This window comes from Elephas maximus, chromosome 4 (assembly GCF_024166365.1).
Source record: "Elephas maximus indicus isolate mEleMax1 chromosome 4, mEleMax1 primary haplotype, whole genome shotgun sequence".
In the NCBI taxonomy this organism is placed as follows: domain Eukaryota; kingdom Metazoa; phylum Chordata; class Mammalia; order Proboscidea; family Elephantidae; genus Elephas; species Elephas maximus.
In genome coordinates this window covers 22176410-22194238 of record NC_064822.1, presented here as the reverse complement: position 1 = coordinate 22194238, position 17829 = coordinate 22176410, and the positions used below count along the sequence as shown (strand labels likewise).

Below are 17829 nucleotides of genomic sequence, written 5' to 3'. Positions count from 1 at the left end.
TCCTGTCTTAGTTTGCTGTAACAAGAAATACCACAAGTGGATGGTTTTAACAAATGGAAATTTATTTTCTAACAGTTTAGGAGGCTAGAAGTCTGAATTCAGGGTGCCGGCTCTAGGGGAAGGCTCTCTGTCAGCTCTGGGGTAAAATCCTTGTCTCAGCTTTTCTAGCCGGTGTTCTTGGTGAGTTCTGCGAGGCAGCTCGCTTTCTCTTCTTTGTGCTTTCTTGCCTCTGTGCCAGATTTGCTCCTTTTATAGCTCAAAAGTTATTGGTTTAAGACACACCCTACATTGATATGGCTTATTGACAACAAAGAAAACCGTATTCCCAAATGGGATCACATCCATCTGTATGGGGGTTAGGATCCAACATACATTTTTGAGGGACACAATTCAATCCATAATATTTCTCTTACCTGTACTTTTAGCATGGAAACTCCAAAGGCATTATGTATTTGTCTCCACTCTTATTTCCAGCAATTAGTCAGACATTTAATAGGTTGCCTCAGTCAAATCAGAGAACTCCATAGGACAGAATAGAACTGCCCCATAGGGTTTCCAAGGAGTGGCTGGTGGATTCGAACTGCTGACCTTTTGGTTAGCAGACAAGCACTTAACCACTGTGCCACCAGGTCTCTAGTAGGCAATTAGGAGAGAAGAATTATATTAGTTTCTTAGATTGCCATTTTGATGTCTCTTTTTTTATTCCATTTTACGTTTAGATACTAGAACTTTGAATTCATGAGATTGGATAATTCGTTTTCATTGCAGAAAATATTTTAATACATTCTAGTAAACATAATATGTACAATAAAGACTGCAGCAAGATGCTAGAAGATATTTTTAATGTGCTAAAATTTGAGAATGTTAATTTTTTTTTTTGTAGTAAGTAAAGTAAGAATCAAAGAGAAAGAAAAAGGAGATGATGACTCAGAAAGAGGAGATGAAGAGAGAGAAAGAAGATATCGAGAAAGAAAGGTATACAAAGAAAAACCCAAAGAAGCGTTTTCCAAATATTGCAAAAGTAAAGGACGTTTTAATCATGATCGAAGCATTTTTGGAACATTCTGTAAAACAGGTTTTAAGGCCTGAGAAAGCTCTCAAGCACTGTATATAGTCAATTTGTTTTCTACTCACATTCAAAAGATTTTTCTCCTTATTCCAAAGGCTATTTTAGAAAATTTTGGAAATATAAATAATGAGAAGAAAACAAAAATCATCTAATCCCCAGCCAGGGATAATTATTGATAGGGTTGAGATACCAATCCTACCAGGTATTTTTTTTATTTATGTATATACATACATATATATGTGTATACATATATATGTATGAATACACGATTATATATCGTTATCAGCCAAGGTTCTCCAGAGAAACAGAATATATATACACACACACATATATACATGTATGTATATGTATATATTGAAAAAATACTATTGTGATTTTGGTGAAAGTTTGCACAGCAAATTAGGTTCTCATTTAACAATTTCTATACAAATTGTTCAGTGACATTAGTTACATTTTTCACAATGCATCAACATTCTCATTATTTCCATTCTGGTTGTTCCATTTCCATTAATCTAGTATCCCTGCCCTCCATTACCTTCTCATTTTTGTTTAGAGTAAATGTCGACCATTTGGTCTCATATGGATGATTTTTTAAATGAACACAGTACTCACGGGTTACATTGTTTATTTTATGAGCCAGCCTATTATTTAACTGAAATGTGACTCCAGGAATAGTTTCGGTTCAAAGTTAAAACAGTATCTCAGGGAAATAGTCTCGGGGACTCCTCTAGTCTCAGCTAGTCCAGTAAGTTCTGGACTTTTTAAGAATTTGAGTTTTGTTCTATGTTTTTCTCCCATTGTGTCAAGTTCCCTCTCTTGTCTCTCTCTCTCTTTATATATATATGTTTTTAAATGTGTGTGTATATATGTGTGTGTGTTTGTGTTGTTGTTGTTAGATGCCGTTGAGTCACTTCCGACTCACAGAGACCCAATAGGACAGAGTAGAACTGCCCCATAGGGTTTCCAAGCAGCAACTGGTGGATTTGAACTGCTGACCTTTTGGTTGGCAGCTGAGCTCTTAACCACTGTACCACGAGGGCTCCGTGTGAGAAAGACGTGGCAATCTGCTTCTGCGAAGATTTACAGCCTTAGAAACTCTATGGGCAGCTCTACTCTGTCCTGTAGAGTTGCTGTGCATCGAAATTGATTCAATGGCAATGGGTTTGGTTTGAGTGTATGTGTGTGTGTATATATATATGTATACGTACATGTACATGTATATGTATATAAAGAGATTTGTTTAAAGGAATTAGCTCGCATGATTGAGGAGGTTGGTAAGTTTGAAATTTGTAGGGTGGGCTGGCAGGTTGGAAACTCAGGCGGGATTTCTATGTTATAGTTCTGAGCCAGAATTTCTCCAGGAAACCTCAGTTTTTGTTCTTAAGGCCTATAACTGACTGAATGAGGCCTACCCACGTTATTGAAGGGTAAATAAGTATCATCATCAAATAATCAAATAAACATCATCAAAATTAACTGATTTTAAATGTTAGTCACATTTGTAAAATATATTTACATAAACATCTGAACTAGTGTTTGACCAAACAAGTAGGTACCATATAGCCTAGTCGAGTTAACACATAAAATTAAATATATATATATTCAAATTTTGTATCTACTGTTTTATAAATTGCTTAAATTTAGTATAGTATGAGCATTTTCTAAGTTATATTTCTCTATGATATTTTAATGGTGGCATAATATAATACTCAATTATATAGATGTATCATACTTTTTCTTAACAAGTCTGCCATTGTTGGACATTTAATTTGCTTCTAAAACTTTTTTAGTATAAAGATATTCATGGAGTAAACTTTTTACATTTATTTGTATTTGTTTCCTTATGATTAATCTCCAGAAATGAATTTACTGGATCAAAGTAGTTGTAAACTTTATTCCATTTGCTTTACAATGTAATTATTGACATCATCAGAGTGTAATTCTCCATGTACTAAGGAGCAGTTGGGCATCATTCTTATTTTTAATCTTTGCTAGTCTGAAAAAAAAAAAAACCTTCATCTCTAGTCATTTTCTCAAAAGGTTTTACTGCTTTTTGTTAGTTACTACCTGTATATATGTGCTTACTTTTCTAATGGAGTGTCTCCTTGATTTGTAAGAGTACTTTAAAGATTAACTTTATACCATACTTTTTCTGTTTGTTTTGGATTTTACTTGCAGCTGTTTTATTTTTATAAGTGTGTTTAAAATTATGAAGTAGTCAAGACAATAAGTCTTTTTCTTTATTATTTCTGTAGTAGATGTAATGCTTTGAGAGTTCTTTTCCCACACCAAAGTTATATAAATAGTCATCTATATTTTGTTTTAGGTATTTATAATTTTTTTAACACTTGAACCTTTAATCCCCATAGAATTTATTTTGGTGAATGATATGAGGTAGTTATCTAACTATACTGGAGAGTTTGATTAGGAAGATAGTCAAAGTGTTTTTCTTTAGGAAGATTATTCTGGCAAACGTGGGAACAGTTGGTTTTGGGCAAGAGGTGAGGAAAGGAAACTAGTTAGGAGGCTATTACAGTGATCTGCAGGTAGAGTCATAAAATCCTGAACTAGGGTGAAAGGAGTAGAAACAGTGGGGAACTAACAGATGAAATAGGAGCTATAAAATAAAATCAAATTATTGGAAAACAAAAATTAAATGATCAGTGATTGCATGTGAACAGAGAAGACCCTTGTTTAAAGAGGAAAAGGCCAGGTTCAGTTTGGGTCATGTTGATTTTGGTTTTCTCTTGAGAGACAGGTGGTAATGTTCCCAGAACTATAAGTCTGAGCCAAAAATATTACATAATAATAACATACTACATAAATTAGCAAACAAAAACTACCACAGGACAACAAACTAACAGGTTTTAGTGAAGCTTCCAGACTAAGACAGACTAGGAAGAAGGACCTGACAGTCTACTTCTGAACCTTGTCTGATATAGTGCCGGAAGATGAGCCCCTCAGCTTCGAAGGCACTCAAAATATGACTGGGAAAGCACTGCCTCCTGAAAGTAGAGTTGCCCTTAATGACATGAATGGAGTAAAGCTCGCGGTACCTTCATTTGCTGATGTGGCATGACTCAAAATGTGAAGAAACAGCTGTAAACATCCATTAATAATCAGAACCCAGAATGTACAAAGTATGAATCTAGGAAAATTGGAAGTCATCAAAAATGATATGGAATGCATAAAGATTGATATCCTAGGCATTAGTGAGCTGAAACGTACTGGTATTGGCCGTTTTGAATTGGACAATTGTGTGGTGTACTGTACCAGGAATGAGATATTGAAGAGGAGTGGCATCACATTCATCATCAAAAAGAACATTTCAAGGGTAGCCAGCATGGCACTATGGAAAGAAGCACCATGCTGTCCCTCTGCAGCAAAGACCCAGAAAAACTAACTAAAACAGATGCAAATCCTGGAACCCTAATCACCAAATGAAGGGCTAAAGAACTTGGTCAAGTACCAAATGGAATAAGAAACTGACAGAGAACAAAGAATGTAGAGAGCTACAGAGTGGAGGTTCCCTACCAGCTAATGCAGCATGGATTTGCCTTCTTTTACCTCAGCCAACAAAGAACGTGGACAGGGAGTATGGGAAGGCAACTTTATGGAACTCCCAACAGGAGACAGTACCTGGTAACCAGGAATACATGCTTTCCCACCCCCTACCCTTCTTCCCTGTACAAGACCTCCACCACTTTCCAACAGACCATGGTTGCTCAGCCAAAGAGATACTAGCTCACTACTGCCCAGATTTGACATCTTGGACTTCAGCCACCAAGGACTGTGAACAGGCAGTATGAGAAGGCAACTTCAAGGAGCTCCCAACAGGAAACAAAGCACCTAGTAACCAAGGATATATGGTTTCCCACCCCCACCCTTCTTCCCCCTACGTGGCCTCTGCTGCTTTCCAGTGGGCCCTGGTTGCTTGGCTGGAGAGATACCAGCTCAATGCTGCTGGGGCCTGCCCTGCCCCCACCGGCTGGCCCCTTCAACTCCATTTTTTTTTTTTGTTTGTTTATTTACTTATTTTTTTCGACAATTTTTCTTGCTTTTCTCATGAAAGATGAAAAGCTGACCATCCAAGAAGCTCAACAAACCCCACATAGGAAAGACCCCAAAAGAAAAACACCAAGACATATCATGATCACACTCACTAAAAACAAAGACAAAGAAAGAACCCTGAGAGCAGCTCGAGAAAAATGAAAAGACACATACAAAGGGGGAACAATAAGAATAATTTCTGATTACTTGGCAGAAAACATGCAGGCAAGAAGGCAATGGAATGACATACATAAAACTTTTAAAGAGAAAAAATATGCCAACCAAAATAATACATCCTGCAAAACTTCCTCAATTATGATGATGAAATTAGAACATTTCCAGATAAACAGAAATTAAGGTAATATGTAAAAAGCAAACCAAACTTTGAAAATTTTTAAAGGGTGTCCTTCAATTAGAGAACTAACAACATCAGACAACAACCCGAATCTAGGACTTAATACCACATCAGCCAGATACCAACCTAGATCATGAACTCTCAAGGATAAAACTAAAAAGTTTACAACAGGGAACTGGAGAGGTCAATCTGTAAATGACAAAAACATCAGAACAATAAAGGAGGGAATAAATGGTGTAGGTATAGAAGTTTCAGATAGAGAAGAAGTCAAGGCATTATCAAGTAATAAAAAATTGGTTTAAACTTAGGAAGATAGGAGTAAATTTCAAGGTAACCACAAAGAAAGTTAACAAACCTACTCATCAAATAAAGAAGAAAAACATAAAAGTCTCAATAAACACAAAATCTACAAAAATTAAAGAAATGAAAATAAAATCCACAAACAAAAGAAATTCAGCACAGAAGAGTAAGAGGAACAAAGAAAATGTCAGCACAACAAAAAAAGCAGTACAAAATGACAGCAATAAACTATCAGTAATCACACTGAAGGTGCACCCATAAAAAGACAGAGAGTAGTAGAATGGATAAAAAACAGGATCCATCAATATGCTGTCTACAAGAGACATATATTAGAAAACATGACATAATTATAAAAAAATCAAAGGATGGAAAAAAATGTATATCAGCAAATAAAAACCAAAAAAGAGTAGGAGTGACAATACTAATCTCAGATAAAATAGACTTTAAAACAAAATACACCATAAAAGACAAGGGAAGACATTATATAATGATTAAAGGGACAGTCTGCAATGAGGCCATAGCCATAAGAAATATCTATGCGCCCAAGGACAGGGCTCCAAAATACATAAAAGCAACTTTAAAAGCACCGAAAAGATACACTGACATTTCCACAATAATAGCGGGAAACTTCAGCACACCACTCTCGGTAAAGGGCAGAACATCTAGAAAGACATTCAAGAAAGATACAGAAGCCTAAAGGCTACAGTCAACCAACTTGACCTCATAGACATGAATAGAACACTCCACCCAACAGCAGCAGAGTACACATTCTTTTCCAAGGCACATGGAATGTTTTATAGAAACAGACCACACCTTAGTCCACAAAGCAATCCTCAACAAAATCCAAAACATTGAGGTAATCCAACACCATAAAAGTAGAAATTAATAACAGAAAGAGCAAGGGAAAAAATCAGAAGCATGGAAGCTGAATAACACCTTGCTTAAAAGCTACTGGGTAATAGAAGAAATCGAAGATGGAAACAAAAAATTCCTAGAATCAAATGAGAATGAAAACACATCATATGAAAACCTCTGGGACACAGCAAAGTCAGTGCTCAGAGGTCAATTTATAGCAATAAACACACATCAAAAAAGAAGAAAGGGACAAAAAGTGAACATTAGCTTTGCAACTTGAACAAATAGAGAACATCAAAAGAAGCCCACAGCCACCAGAAGAAAGGGAATAATAAAAATCAGAGCAGAAATAAATGAAATAGAGAATAGAAAAACAATAGAAAGAATCAACAAAACCAAAAGATGATTCTTTGAAAGGATCAACAAAATTGATAAACCATTGGCCAAAGTAACAAAAACAAAAAAACACAAGCAAGAAATGAAATGGGGGACATTACAACAGACCTAATGAATAAAATGGATCATTACAGAGCACTATGAAAAACTATACTCCAACAAATTCGAAAACCTAGAGGAAATGGACAGATTTCTACAAACACACTACCTACCTGAACTAATACAAACTGAGGACGAAAATCTGAACAAACACATAGCAAGAGAAGAGATTGAAAAGATGATTAAAAAAAAAAAAATCCCAACAACAAAAAAGTTCTGGCCCAGATAGCTTTACTGGAGAATTCTACCAAACATTCAGAGAAGAGATCTTACCAGTACTACTCAAACTACTTCAGAACGTAGAAAAGGAAAGGATACTTCCAAATTAATTCTATGAAGCCAGCATAACCCTGATGCTAAAATCAGGCAAAGACACCAGCAAAAAAAGAAAACTACAGACCATGAGGCATTCGACAAAGTTCAAACCCATTCCTGAAAAAAACTCCCAATTAAGAGACAGAAGGGAAATTCTTCAGCATAATATTTTTTTTTATACAAAACACTGGTGGCATAGTGCTTAAGAGCTACAGCTGCTAACCAAAAGGCCGGCAGTTCGAATCCACCAGGCACTCCTCAGAAACTGTATGGGGCAGTTCTACTCCTTCCTATAGGGTCGCTGTGATTCGGAATTGACTCAATGGCAGTGTTTTTTTTTTTTTTTTTTAATACAAACCAACAGCCAACGTCTTTCTCAGTGGAGAGAGACTGAAAACATCCCCCCTGAGAACAAGACCAAGACAAGGATGCCCTTTATCACCACTCATATTTAACATTGTGCTGGAAGTCCTAGCTAGAGCAGAAAGACAAGAAAAAGAAACAAAAGTCATCCAGATTGGTGAGGAAGAAGTAAAACTGTCCTTATTTGAGGATGATATGATAATATACATAGAGAACCCAAAGGACTTCATAAGAAAAGTACCGGAACTAATAGAAGGATTTCAGCAGAGTAGTAGGATACAAGATCAACATTCAAAAATCCGTTGAATTCATATACACCAATAAAGAAAACAACAAAAAGGAAATCAGGAAAGCAATATGATTTACAATAACCCCTAAAAAAAAAAAAAATACTTTGGAGTAAGTCTAATCAGGGATGTAAAAGTCCTATATAAAGAAAACTACAAAACACTACTGCAAGAAACCAAATGAGACCTACATAAATGGAAAAACATACCATGCTCATGGATAGATAGACTCAGCATTGTGAAAATATCAATTATACCCAAAGCAGTCTCAACATACAATTCAGTACCGATCCAAATACCAAGAGCATTCCTTAAAGAGATAGAAAAGCTGATCATTAACTTTGTATGGAAAGGGAAGAGGCCCCGGATAAGTAAAGAGCTTTTAAGAAGAATAAAGTAGGAGGACTCGCACTACCTGACCTCAGAATCTGTGGTAGTCAGAACAACCTGGTACTGATACAATGACAGACACATTGACCAGTGGAACAGAATTGAGAACCCAGATGTAAATCCATCCGCCTGCAGTTACGTGAACTTTGACGAAGGTCCAAAGTCCATCAAATAAATTAATTTATTGTACTTTAAGCGAAAGTTTATAAGCCAAGTTGGTCTCTCATATAAAAAGTTATACACCCCTTGCTATGTACTCCTAGCTGCTCTCCCCCAATGAGACAGTACATTCCTCCTCTCCTCCTTGTATTCCCCCTGTCCATTCAACCAGCTCCTGTCCCCCTCTTCCTTCTTGTCTCACCTCCAGACAAGAGTTGCCCAAATAGTCTCAAGTGTCTACTTGAGCCAAGAAACTCACTCCTCCCTCACCAGTATCATTATCTATCTTACAGTCCAGTCCAATCCCTGTCTGAATGGTTCCAGTCTTGTGCTAACAAAGGGTCCAGGACCATGACCTCCAGGGTCCCTCTAAGCTTGGTCTTTTTGAGATCCGCATCCCACTGCTCTCCCGCTCCGTCAGGGACTCTCTGTTCCCTATTAGGGCAGTCATCGGTGGTAGCCAGGCAACATCTAGTCCTTCTGGTTTCAGGCTGATGTAATCTCTGGTTTCTGTGGCCCTTTTTGTCTCTTGGGCTCATCTTTACTATATGTCTTTGATGTTCTTCATTCTCCTTTGATCCAGGTGCGTTGAGATCAATTGATGCATCTTAGATGGCCGCTTGTTGGTGTTTAAGACCCCAGATGCCTCTTAACCAAAGTGGGATGCAGAATGTTTTCTTAATACATTTTGTTATGCCGGTTGACCTAGATGTCCCCTGAAACCGTGGTACCCAAACCCTTGTCCCTGCTACTCTGGCCTTTGAATCATTTGGTTCTATTCAGGGAACTCCTTTGCTTTCAGTTTAGTCCGGTTGTGCTGACCTCCCCTGTGTTGTGTGTTGTCTTTCCCTCCACCCAAAATAGTTTACTATGTAATTAGTGAATACTGCTCTCTCTCCCTCTCCACCCTTGTAGCCATCAAAACATATTTTCTTCTGTGTTTAAACTTTTTCTAGAGTTCTTATAATAATGGTCTTATACAATATTTGTCCTTTTGCGACTGACTAATTTCACTGGTTTTGGGTAATAGCTTCCAGATTCATCCATGTTATGAGATGTTCCACAGCGTCATCGTTGTTCTTAATCATTGTGTAGTATTCCATTATGTGAATATACGATAATTTATCCTTTCATCTGTTGATGGGCGCCTTGGTTGCTTCCATCTTTTTGCTGTTGTAAACGGTGCTGCAGTGAATGTGCATGTGCATATATGTGTTCGTGTGAAGGCTCTTATTTCTCTAGGATATATTCCAAGGAGTGGGATTGCTGGATTGTATGGTAGTTCTCTTTCTAGCTTTCTAAGGAAGCGCCAAATCGATTTCCAAAGTGGCTGTTCCATTTTACATTCCCACCAGCAGTGTATAAGTGTTCTAGTCTCACTACAACCTCGCCAACATTTATTATTTTGTGTTTTTTAGATTAATGCCAGCCCTGATTGGGTGAGATGGTATCTCACTGTAGTTTTGATTTACATTTCTCTAATGGCTGATGATCATGAGCATTTCCTCATGTAACTGTTAGCCACCTAAATGTTGTCTTTGGTGAAGTGTCTGTTCATATCCTTTGCCCATTTTTTAATTGGGTTATTTGTCTTTTTATTGTTGAGTTTTTGCAGTACTTTGTAGATTTTAGAGATCAGACACTGATTGGAATGAAGACAGTCTTTTTAACAAATGGTGCTGGCAAAACTGGACATTCATCTGTAAAAAAATGAAACAGGACCCATACCTCACACCATACACAAAGGCTAATTCAAAATGGATCAAAGACCTAAATATAAAATGGAAAACTATAATGATCATAGAAGAAAAAATAATGTCAACTCTAGAGGCCTTAATACATGGCATATATAGCATACAAACCATAACTAACAATACATAAACACTGGAAGACAAGCTAGGTAACTGGGATCTTCTAAAGATTAGAGACATATGCTTATCAAAAGTCTTTACCAAAAGAGCAAAAAGAGAACCTACAGACTGGGGAAAAAATTTTGGCTATGACAAATCCAGCAAAGGTCTAATCTCTGAATTCTATAGGAAAATCCAACACCTCTACAACAAAAAGACAATACAGTTGAAAAGTGAGCAAAGGATAGGAACAGATAGAAGACTTTCAGGCAGCTAACAGACACATGAGGAAGTGCTCGAGATCACTAGCCATTGTTGTTGTTTTTGTTGTTGTTAGGTGCCATCGAGTTGATTCTGACTCATAGTGACCCTACAGGACACAGTAGAAATGCCCCATATGGTTTCCAAGGAGCCGTTGGTGGATTTGAACTGTTGACCTTTTGTTTAACAGCCATGCTCTTAACCACTACACCACCAGGGCTCTCAGTAGCCACTAGAGAAATGCAAATCAAAACTACAGTGAGATATCATCTAATCCAGGCATTACTGACATGAATCAAAAAAAAAAAAAAAAAGAGAAAATAACAACTGTTGGAGAGGTTATGGGAAGCTTGGAACACTTTTGACTGCTGGTGGGAATATAAAATAGCACAACCATTTTGGAAAAAGATACGGTGGTTCCTTAAAAAGCTAGAAATAGAAATACCATGTGATCCAGCAACCCCACTACTAGGAATGCATCTTAGAGAAATAAGAGCCGTCACATGGATAGACATAAGTGCATCCATATTCATTGCAGCATTATTCACAATCGCAAAAAGATAAAAACAACATAAGTGCCTGTCAACTGATGAATGGATAAACAAACTATGGCAAATACACATAATGGAATACTACGCAACAATGAATCTGAGAAACATCTAAAACATGGATGAATCTGGAGGGCATTATGCTGAGTGAAATAAGTCAATTAGAAAAGGTCAAATACTGTATGAAACCAGTATTATAAAAACTCATGGAAAGATTTACACACGGAAACAAACAATCTTTTATGCTTATAAGGGAGGGGTGGGGAGGAAAAATTAACTAACTAGGCAACAGATAGGTGGAAAGTGTGGTGAAGGGTAAGACAATACACAATACTGGGGAAGGCCGCACAACTTGACCAAGGCAAGATCATGGAAGCTTCACAGACACATCAAAACTCCACGAGGTACCAAATTACTGGGCTGACAATGTCTGGGGACGATGGTCTCGGGAGACATCTAGCTCAATTGGCATAACATAGTTAATAAAGAAAATGATCTACATCCTGCTTTGGTGAGTAGTGTTTAGGGTCTTAAAAGCTTGTGAGCAGCCATCTAAGATGCTGCACTGGTCCCACCCCATCTGGAGCAGGGGAGAATTAGGAAACCCAAAAGCACAGGGAAAAATTAGTCCAAAAACTAATGGACCACGACTACCACAGCCTCCACCAGACTGAGTCCAGTACAACTAGATGGTGCCTGGGTACCACCACTAACTGCCCTGACAGGGATCACTATAGAAAGTCCTGGACAGAGATGGAGAAAAATGTAGAACAGATTTCTAACTTATAAGAAAAGACCAGACTTACTGGTCTGACAGAGACTGGAGAAACCCTGAGAGTTGGCCCCCATACTTCCTTTTAACTGAGTACTGAAGTCACTCCTGAGGTTTACCCTTCAGCCAAAGAGTAGACAGGCCCATAAAACAAAACGGAGCTAAATGGGCACACCAGCTCAGGGGCAAGGATGTGAAAGTAGGATGTGATTGATAATAATGCTGGTAATGGGGAACCCAAGGTCAAAAAGGGGAGAGTGTTGACATGTTGTGGAGTTGGCAACCAATGTCACAAAATAGTATATGTATTAATTGTTTAATGAGAAGCTAATTTGCTCTGTAAACCTTCATCTAAAGTACAATAATAAAAAATGAAAATTTTAAGATCTATCCTGAAGTGCAGCGCTGTCAGTGATAGGATAATATCCATAAACGTACAAGGAAAACCAATTAATACAAGCATCATTCATATTTATGTTCCAACCGCTAATGCAAAAGATGAAGAAATTGAAGATTTTTGCAAACTTCTGCTGTCTGAAATGGATCAAACATCCAGTCAAGATGCATTGATAATTAATGGTGATCGGAATGTGAAAGTTGGAAACAAAGTGGAAGGACCTATAGTTGGAAAATATCCCTTGCTGACAGAAACAACACAGGAGGTCACTTGATAGACTTTTGCGAGACCAACAGCTTCTTCATGGCAAACACCTTTTCGCAACAACATAAATTCAAACTCTATGTGTGGACCTCACCGGATGGAATATACAGGAATCAAATTGACTACATCTGTGGAAAGAGACGATGGAATAGCTCAATATCATCAGTCAGAAAAAGGCCAGGGTCTGACTGTGAAACAGACAATCAATTGCTCACATGCAAGTTCAAGCTGAAGCTTAAGAAAATTAAAACAAGTCCACGACAGACAAAATACAGCTTTGAGTATATCTGACTTGAATTTGAAGACATCTCAAAAATAAATTTGATGCATTCAATATTAATGAGTGAAGACCAGAATAGTTGTGGCAAGACATACATGAAGAAAGCAAGAAGTCACTAAAAAGACAGGAAAGAAAAGGCCAGAATGGATGTCAGAAGAGACTCTGACACTTGCTCATGAATGTAGAGCAGCTAACGCAAATGAAAGAAATAAACTAAAAGAGCTAAACAGAAAATTCCAAAGGCAGCTTGAGAAGACAAAGTAAAAGTATTGTAATGAATTGTGCAAAGACTCGGAGTTAGAAAACCAAAAGGGAAGAACACGCTCAGCATTTCTCAAGCTGAAAGAACTGAAGAAAAAATACAAGGTTCAATTTGCAGTAGTTGAGGATTCTATGGGTAAAATACTGAACAACACAGGAAGCATCAAAAGAAGATTGAAGGAGTACACAGAGTACCAAAAAAAGAATTGCTCAATGTTCAGGCATTTCAGGAGGTAGCATATGATCAAGAACGGATGGTACTGAGAGAAGAAGTCGAAGCTGCACTGAAGACATTGGCAAAAGACAAGCCTTCAGGAATTGACACAATACCGACTGAGACATTTCAACAAACGGCTGCAGCACTAGAAGTGCTCACTCTTCTGTGCCAAGAAATTTAAAAGTCAGCTACCTGGCCAACCAACTGGAAGAGATCCATAATTTGTGCCAATTCCAAAGAAAGGTGATCCAACAGAATGCAGAAATTTTCAAATAATATATTAATATCACACCCAAGTAAAATTTTGCTGAAGATAATTCAAAAGAGGTTGCAGCAGTACATTGTCAGGGAACTGTCAAATCAAGCTGGATTTAGAAGAGGACATGGAACAAGGGCTATCATTGCTGATGTCAGATGGATCTTGGCTGAAAGCAGAGAATACCCGAAAGATGTTTACTTGTGTTTTATTGACTATGAAAAGGTATTTGACTGTGTGAATCATAACAAATTATGAATAACATTGCAGAGTGAGAATTCCAGAACACTTAATTGTGCTCATGAGGAACCTGTATATATACCAAGATGTAGTCGTTGGAACAGAACAAGAGGATACTGCGTGGTTTAAAATCAGGAAAGGTGTGCGACAGGGTTGTATCCGCTTACCACGCTATTCTGTCTTTATGTTGAGCAAATAATCCAAGAAGCCAAACTATATGAAGAATGCAGCATCAGGACTGGAGGAAGGCTCATTAACAACCTGCATTATGCAGATGAGACAACCTTGCTTGCTGAAAGTGAAGAAGACTTGAAGCACTTACTGATGCACATCAAACACTACAGCCTTCGGTATAGATTACACCTCCACATAAATAAAACAAAAATCCTCACAACTGAACCAATAAGCAACGCTATGATTAACAGAGAAAAGATTGAAATTGTAAAGGATTTCATTTTGCTTGGACCCATAATCAACTCCCATGGAAGCAGCAGTCAAGAAATCAAATGATGTATTGCACTGGGAAAATCTGCTGCAAAAGACCCCTTTAGAGTGTTGAAAAGCAAAGATGTCCCTTTGAGGACTGAGGTGCGCCTGACCCAAGCCATATTTTCAATGCCTTATGTGCGTGCAAAAGCTGGGCAATGAATAAGGGAGACTGAAGAAGAATTGATGCCTTTGAATTATGATGTTGGCAAAGAATATTGAAGATACCATGAACTGCCAGAAGAATGAACAAGCCTATCTTGGAAAAAGTACAGCCAGAGTGCTTCTTGGAAGTGAGGATGGCGAGACTTTGTCTCATGTACTTTGAATATATTATCAGGCGGGACCAGTCCCTGAAGAAAGACATCATGCTTGGCACAGTAGAGGGTCAGTGAAAAAGAGGAAAACCCTGAATGAGATGAATTGACACACTGGCTGCAACAATGAGCTCATACATAGGAGTGGTTGTGAGGATTGTGCGGAACTGAGCAGTATTTTGTTCTTTTATACGCAGAGCCACGATGAATTACAGCTGACTCAACAGCACTTAACAACAACAACAGCATAAATTAGCAGCATATTTCTTTATGAAAAATGTTATCAACATTTTTTGAGAATATGGAAGTGCCTGAAGGATGGTCCCCATCTTTAGGAATCCCAGTATGGGGATAGGGAATGGATATGTAAAATAAGAAAGTAAGTGTGATATGATGCATTATTATCAGAAGGTAGCAATGTTGTGCTATAATTGCTCACAAAAGAGAATGTCTTCCTGGAGAATTTGTAAAGACTTTACAGGAGAGGATTTTAGGTTTGGTGAAACTTAGGATATATAGGAGTTGGGGGCACAGGGACAAGAGTTGAGGCTTTGGAAGTAAAAAGGGCTTTATTGTGAAAAGCCTATTTGCCATGTTAAGGAATTTGCACCCTATTTTCCATATCAGAGGGGAGGACAATTTGGGTGCATTGTCTTTCTGTTAGGTGTTGGGTAGCCAGCAACATCTAACAGTAGAGAATTGGTGTGAATGGGGTTTTTCCTTCTTTCATGACAACATAAGTTTTTAGGAAGGTACCTGGCAGCAGGGTAGAGGACTGAAGGGGTTAATGGCAATTCTGTAATTTTCTTCTTTTCTATCACAGTGTTTATAAAAGAAGTACTCATGCTTTGTGTGCTTATGCATTTTCAATATGTTACATTTCACAGTTGCAGTATGGTGACAGTAAAGACAATCCTTTGAAGTATTGGCTTTATAAAGAAGAAGGCGAAAGACGACATAGGAAACAAAAAGAACAAGATCGAGAGAAGAAACATCGAGAAAAAAGCAGCACAAGGGAAAAAAGGGAAAAAATTCCAAAAGAAAAAAGTAATTCGTTTTCTGACAAGGAAGGGGAAAAAAGACATAAAGAAAAACGACATAAAGAAGGTGTCCATTTTGATGAAGAGAGGCACCGAAGTAGCCTGGATAAAAAAGAGAGGTCATCGAAAGAAGAGCATAAGAAAAGGGACTCCAAGGTATTATTTTTTGACAACTTCATTACCTTTATATTCATCCTAATATCAGTACTTTTAGAGAAAAAATATCTAAATGCTTCCAGATAATATGAAGATTTGTTGTCTAAAAGTAGTAACCTTGGTAAAAACATGATTTAAGTTTGCGTAAAATTATCAGTATAGAGAAATTACTGATCTTCTAAGAAACATAAAGTCAAATCTTACCACATTGTAAGTGTATTTTTAATAGATATTTGGAAATCTAAACAGATATTTGAAAAGGAAGCTGATATCTTTTAAAAGTAGAAATTAAGTAGAATGATTTAGAAAAGCAATGGGCATTTCATCCAGAATTCATAGTATAGTTTTGCAAAAAAATGAAATAACACAGAACAAAAATATAAAGCTGTGGATTGTAAAGGGTCTAATTTTCCTCTCACATATATTGATTTAATTACTGTAATTGGTTAATATTATCCTGTTATCGTTGTTGTTTTCAGTTGCCTTTGATTCAAGCTCTGACTCACGGCGACCTGTGTGTAACAACAGAACATTGCCTGGTCCTGTACTAAAGATTATGCCAAAGATTCATTTTAATAGCTTCTGTTCTAATATATATACCTCTTGCTATTCTGTTTTACAGAATCTGAAGCTAATGCTGTTTTATTGTTGTATTTCTTAGTTAATGTTTCCTTTCAGTCAGAAGTTAAATTTCTTCACAGTATCAGGTGGTGTGTGGAGGCTCAGGGAAGCTCCTGACCTCCTTGGAGCAAAGATCGTGGGAAGCCCAGCCAAGGCCCATGACCTCTGATTCACTGGTGCTCTGTCCACTAAAGTATGCATACATTTATTTTAGGATCTAAAAGCCATTTAATTAAAACCAGGAACATTGAAATTGAGACAACATTTGTGTTAAAATATCTTGAAAAATACTCATTTGAGATTGCTGCTGCTTTAGTGACCATCTTAGTTTTCTCTTTGCACAGCCAAGTATCACCAGGCAGAGTCCTCTGCCTGTAACCTCCGATGCTGTTACCCCAACGCCTTTCTTTACAGCTATACTGATATCCCTGCCCCGTCACCTGCAGCTCGCTTCCCTTCTTTTAGTGCAGAACATTGGCCATGTTTTTAATATTTATAAGACAGTACCAGTTTTGCTACCTACATATATGGTATCTACGGATACTATGGAAACCCTGGTGGCGTAGTGGTTAAGTGCTATGGCTATTAACCAAAGGGTTGGCAGTTCGAATCCACCAGGCGCTCCTTGGAAACTCTATGGGGCAGTTCTACTCTGTCCTGTAGGGTCACTATGAGTTGGAATCTACTCGACGGCACTGAGTTTGGTTTGGTTTCTGGGTTATGGATACCATAACGAAGGATACCATAAAGAATCTTAGGGATTTTCCCTTTAATCAGCCACACTGAATATTTATATTCCCAACCCAAGCGCCTGCTGTCAAGAAACTGAATGAAGAGATAATTAAAAATGAGATTCTAAAAGACAGGTATTCATTCTTCTTGTTTTTCTAGTTCTTTCCCTAGAACAATTTTTTTTTTTTTCAGTTTCCAGCATTTTATTATGAACATTTTCAGACACAGCAAAATTGACAGCTTGACAGTGAACACCAATGTACTGAGCGCCTAGATTCTACCAATAACACTTTATTACACTTGCTTTATCACGTTCCCTAGATCAAATTTGCTTACTAGAAACCACATGATGGGGTCACAGTAGTGTAGTTCCCCTGAGAAATGACCTCTCTGAGACATGCCTTAATATGTACCTTTGGCTTTTTTTTGAGGATGAGTAAGAGAAACTGCCCGAGGAAGAACATTATTCTGCCTTTTTGTAGAACTACTTCCT

The 17829-nt window shown here is 37.6% G+C and overlaps 1 protein-coding gene across 1 annotated transcript in view; it reads left to right on the top strand.

Moving 5' to 3' along the window:
- The window catches only part of DYNC2I1 (dynein 2 intermediate chain 1), a 188936-nt gene that overhangs the window by 14452 nt on the left and 156655 nt on the right, over window positions 1–17829 (top strand). Inside the window, exons 4-5 of the mRNA XM_049881681.1 lie at window positions 884–975; window positions 15675–15983. Of these exons, the coding sequence (XP_049737638.1) occupies window positions 884–975; window positions 15675–15983 (401 nt within the window). The remainder of the gene's footprint in view (window positions 1–883; window positions 976–15674; window positions 15984–17829) is intronic.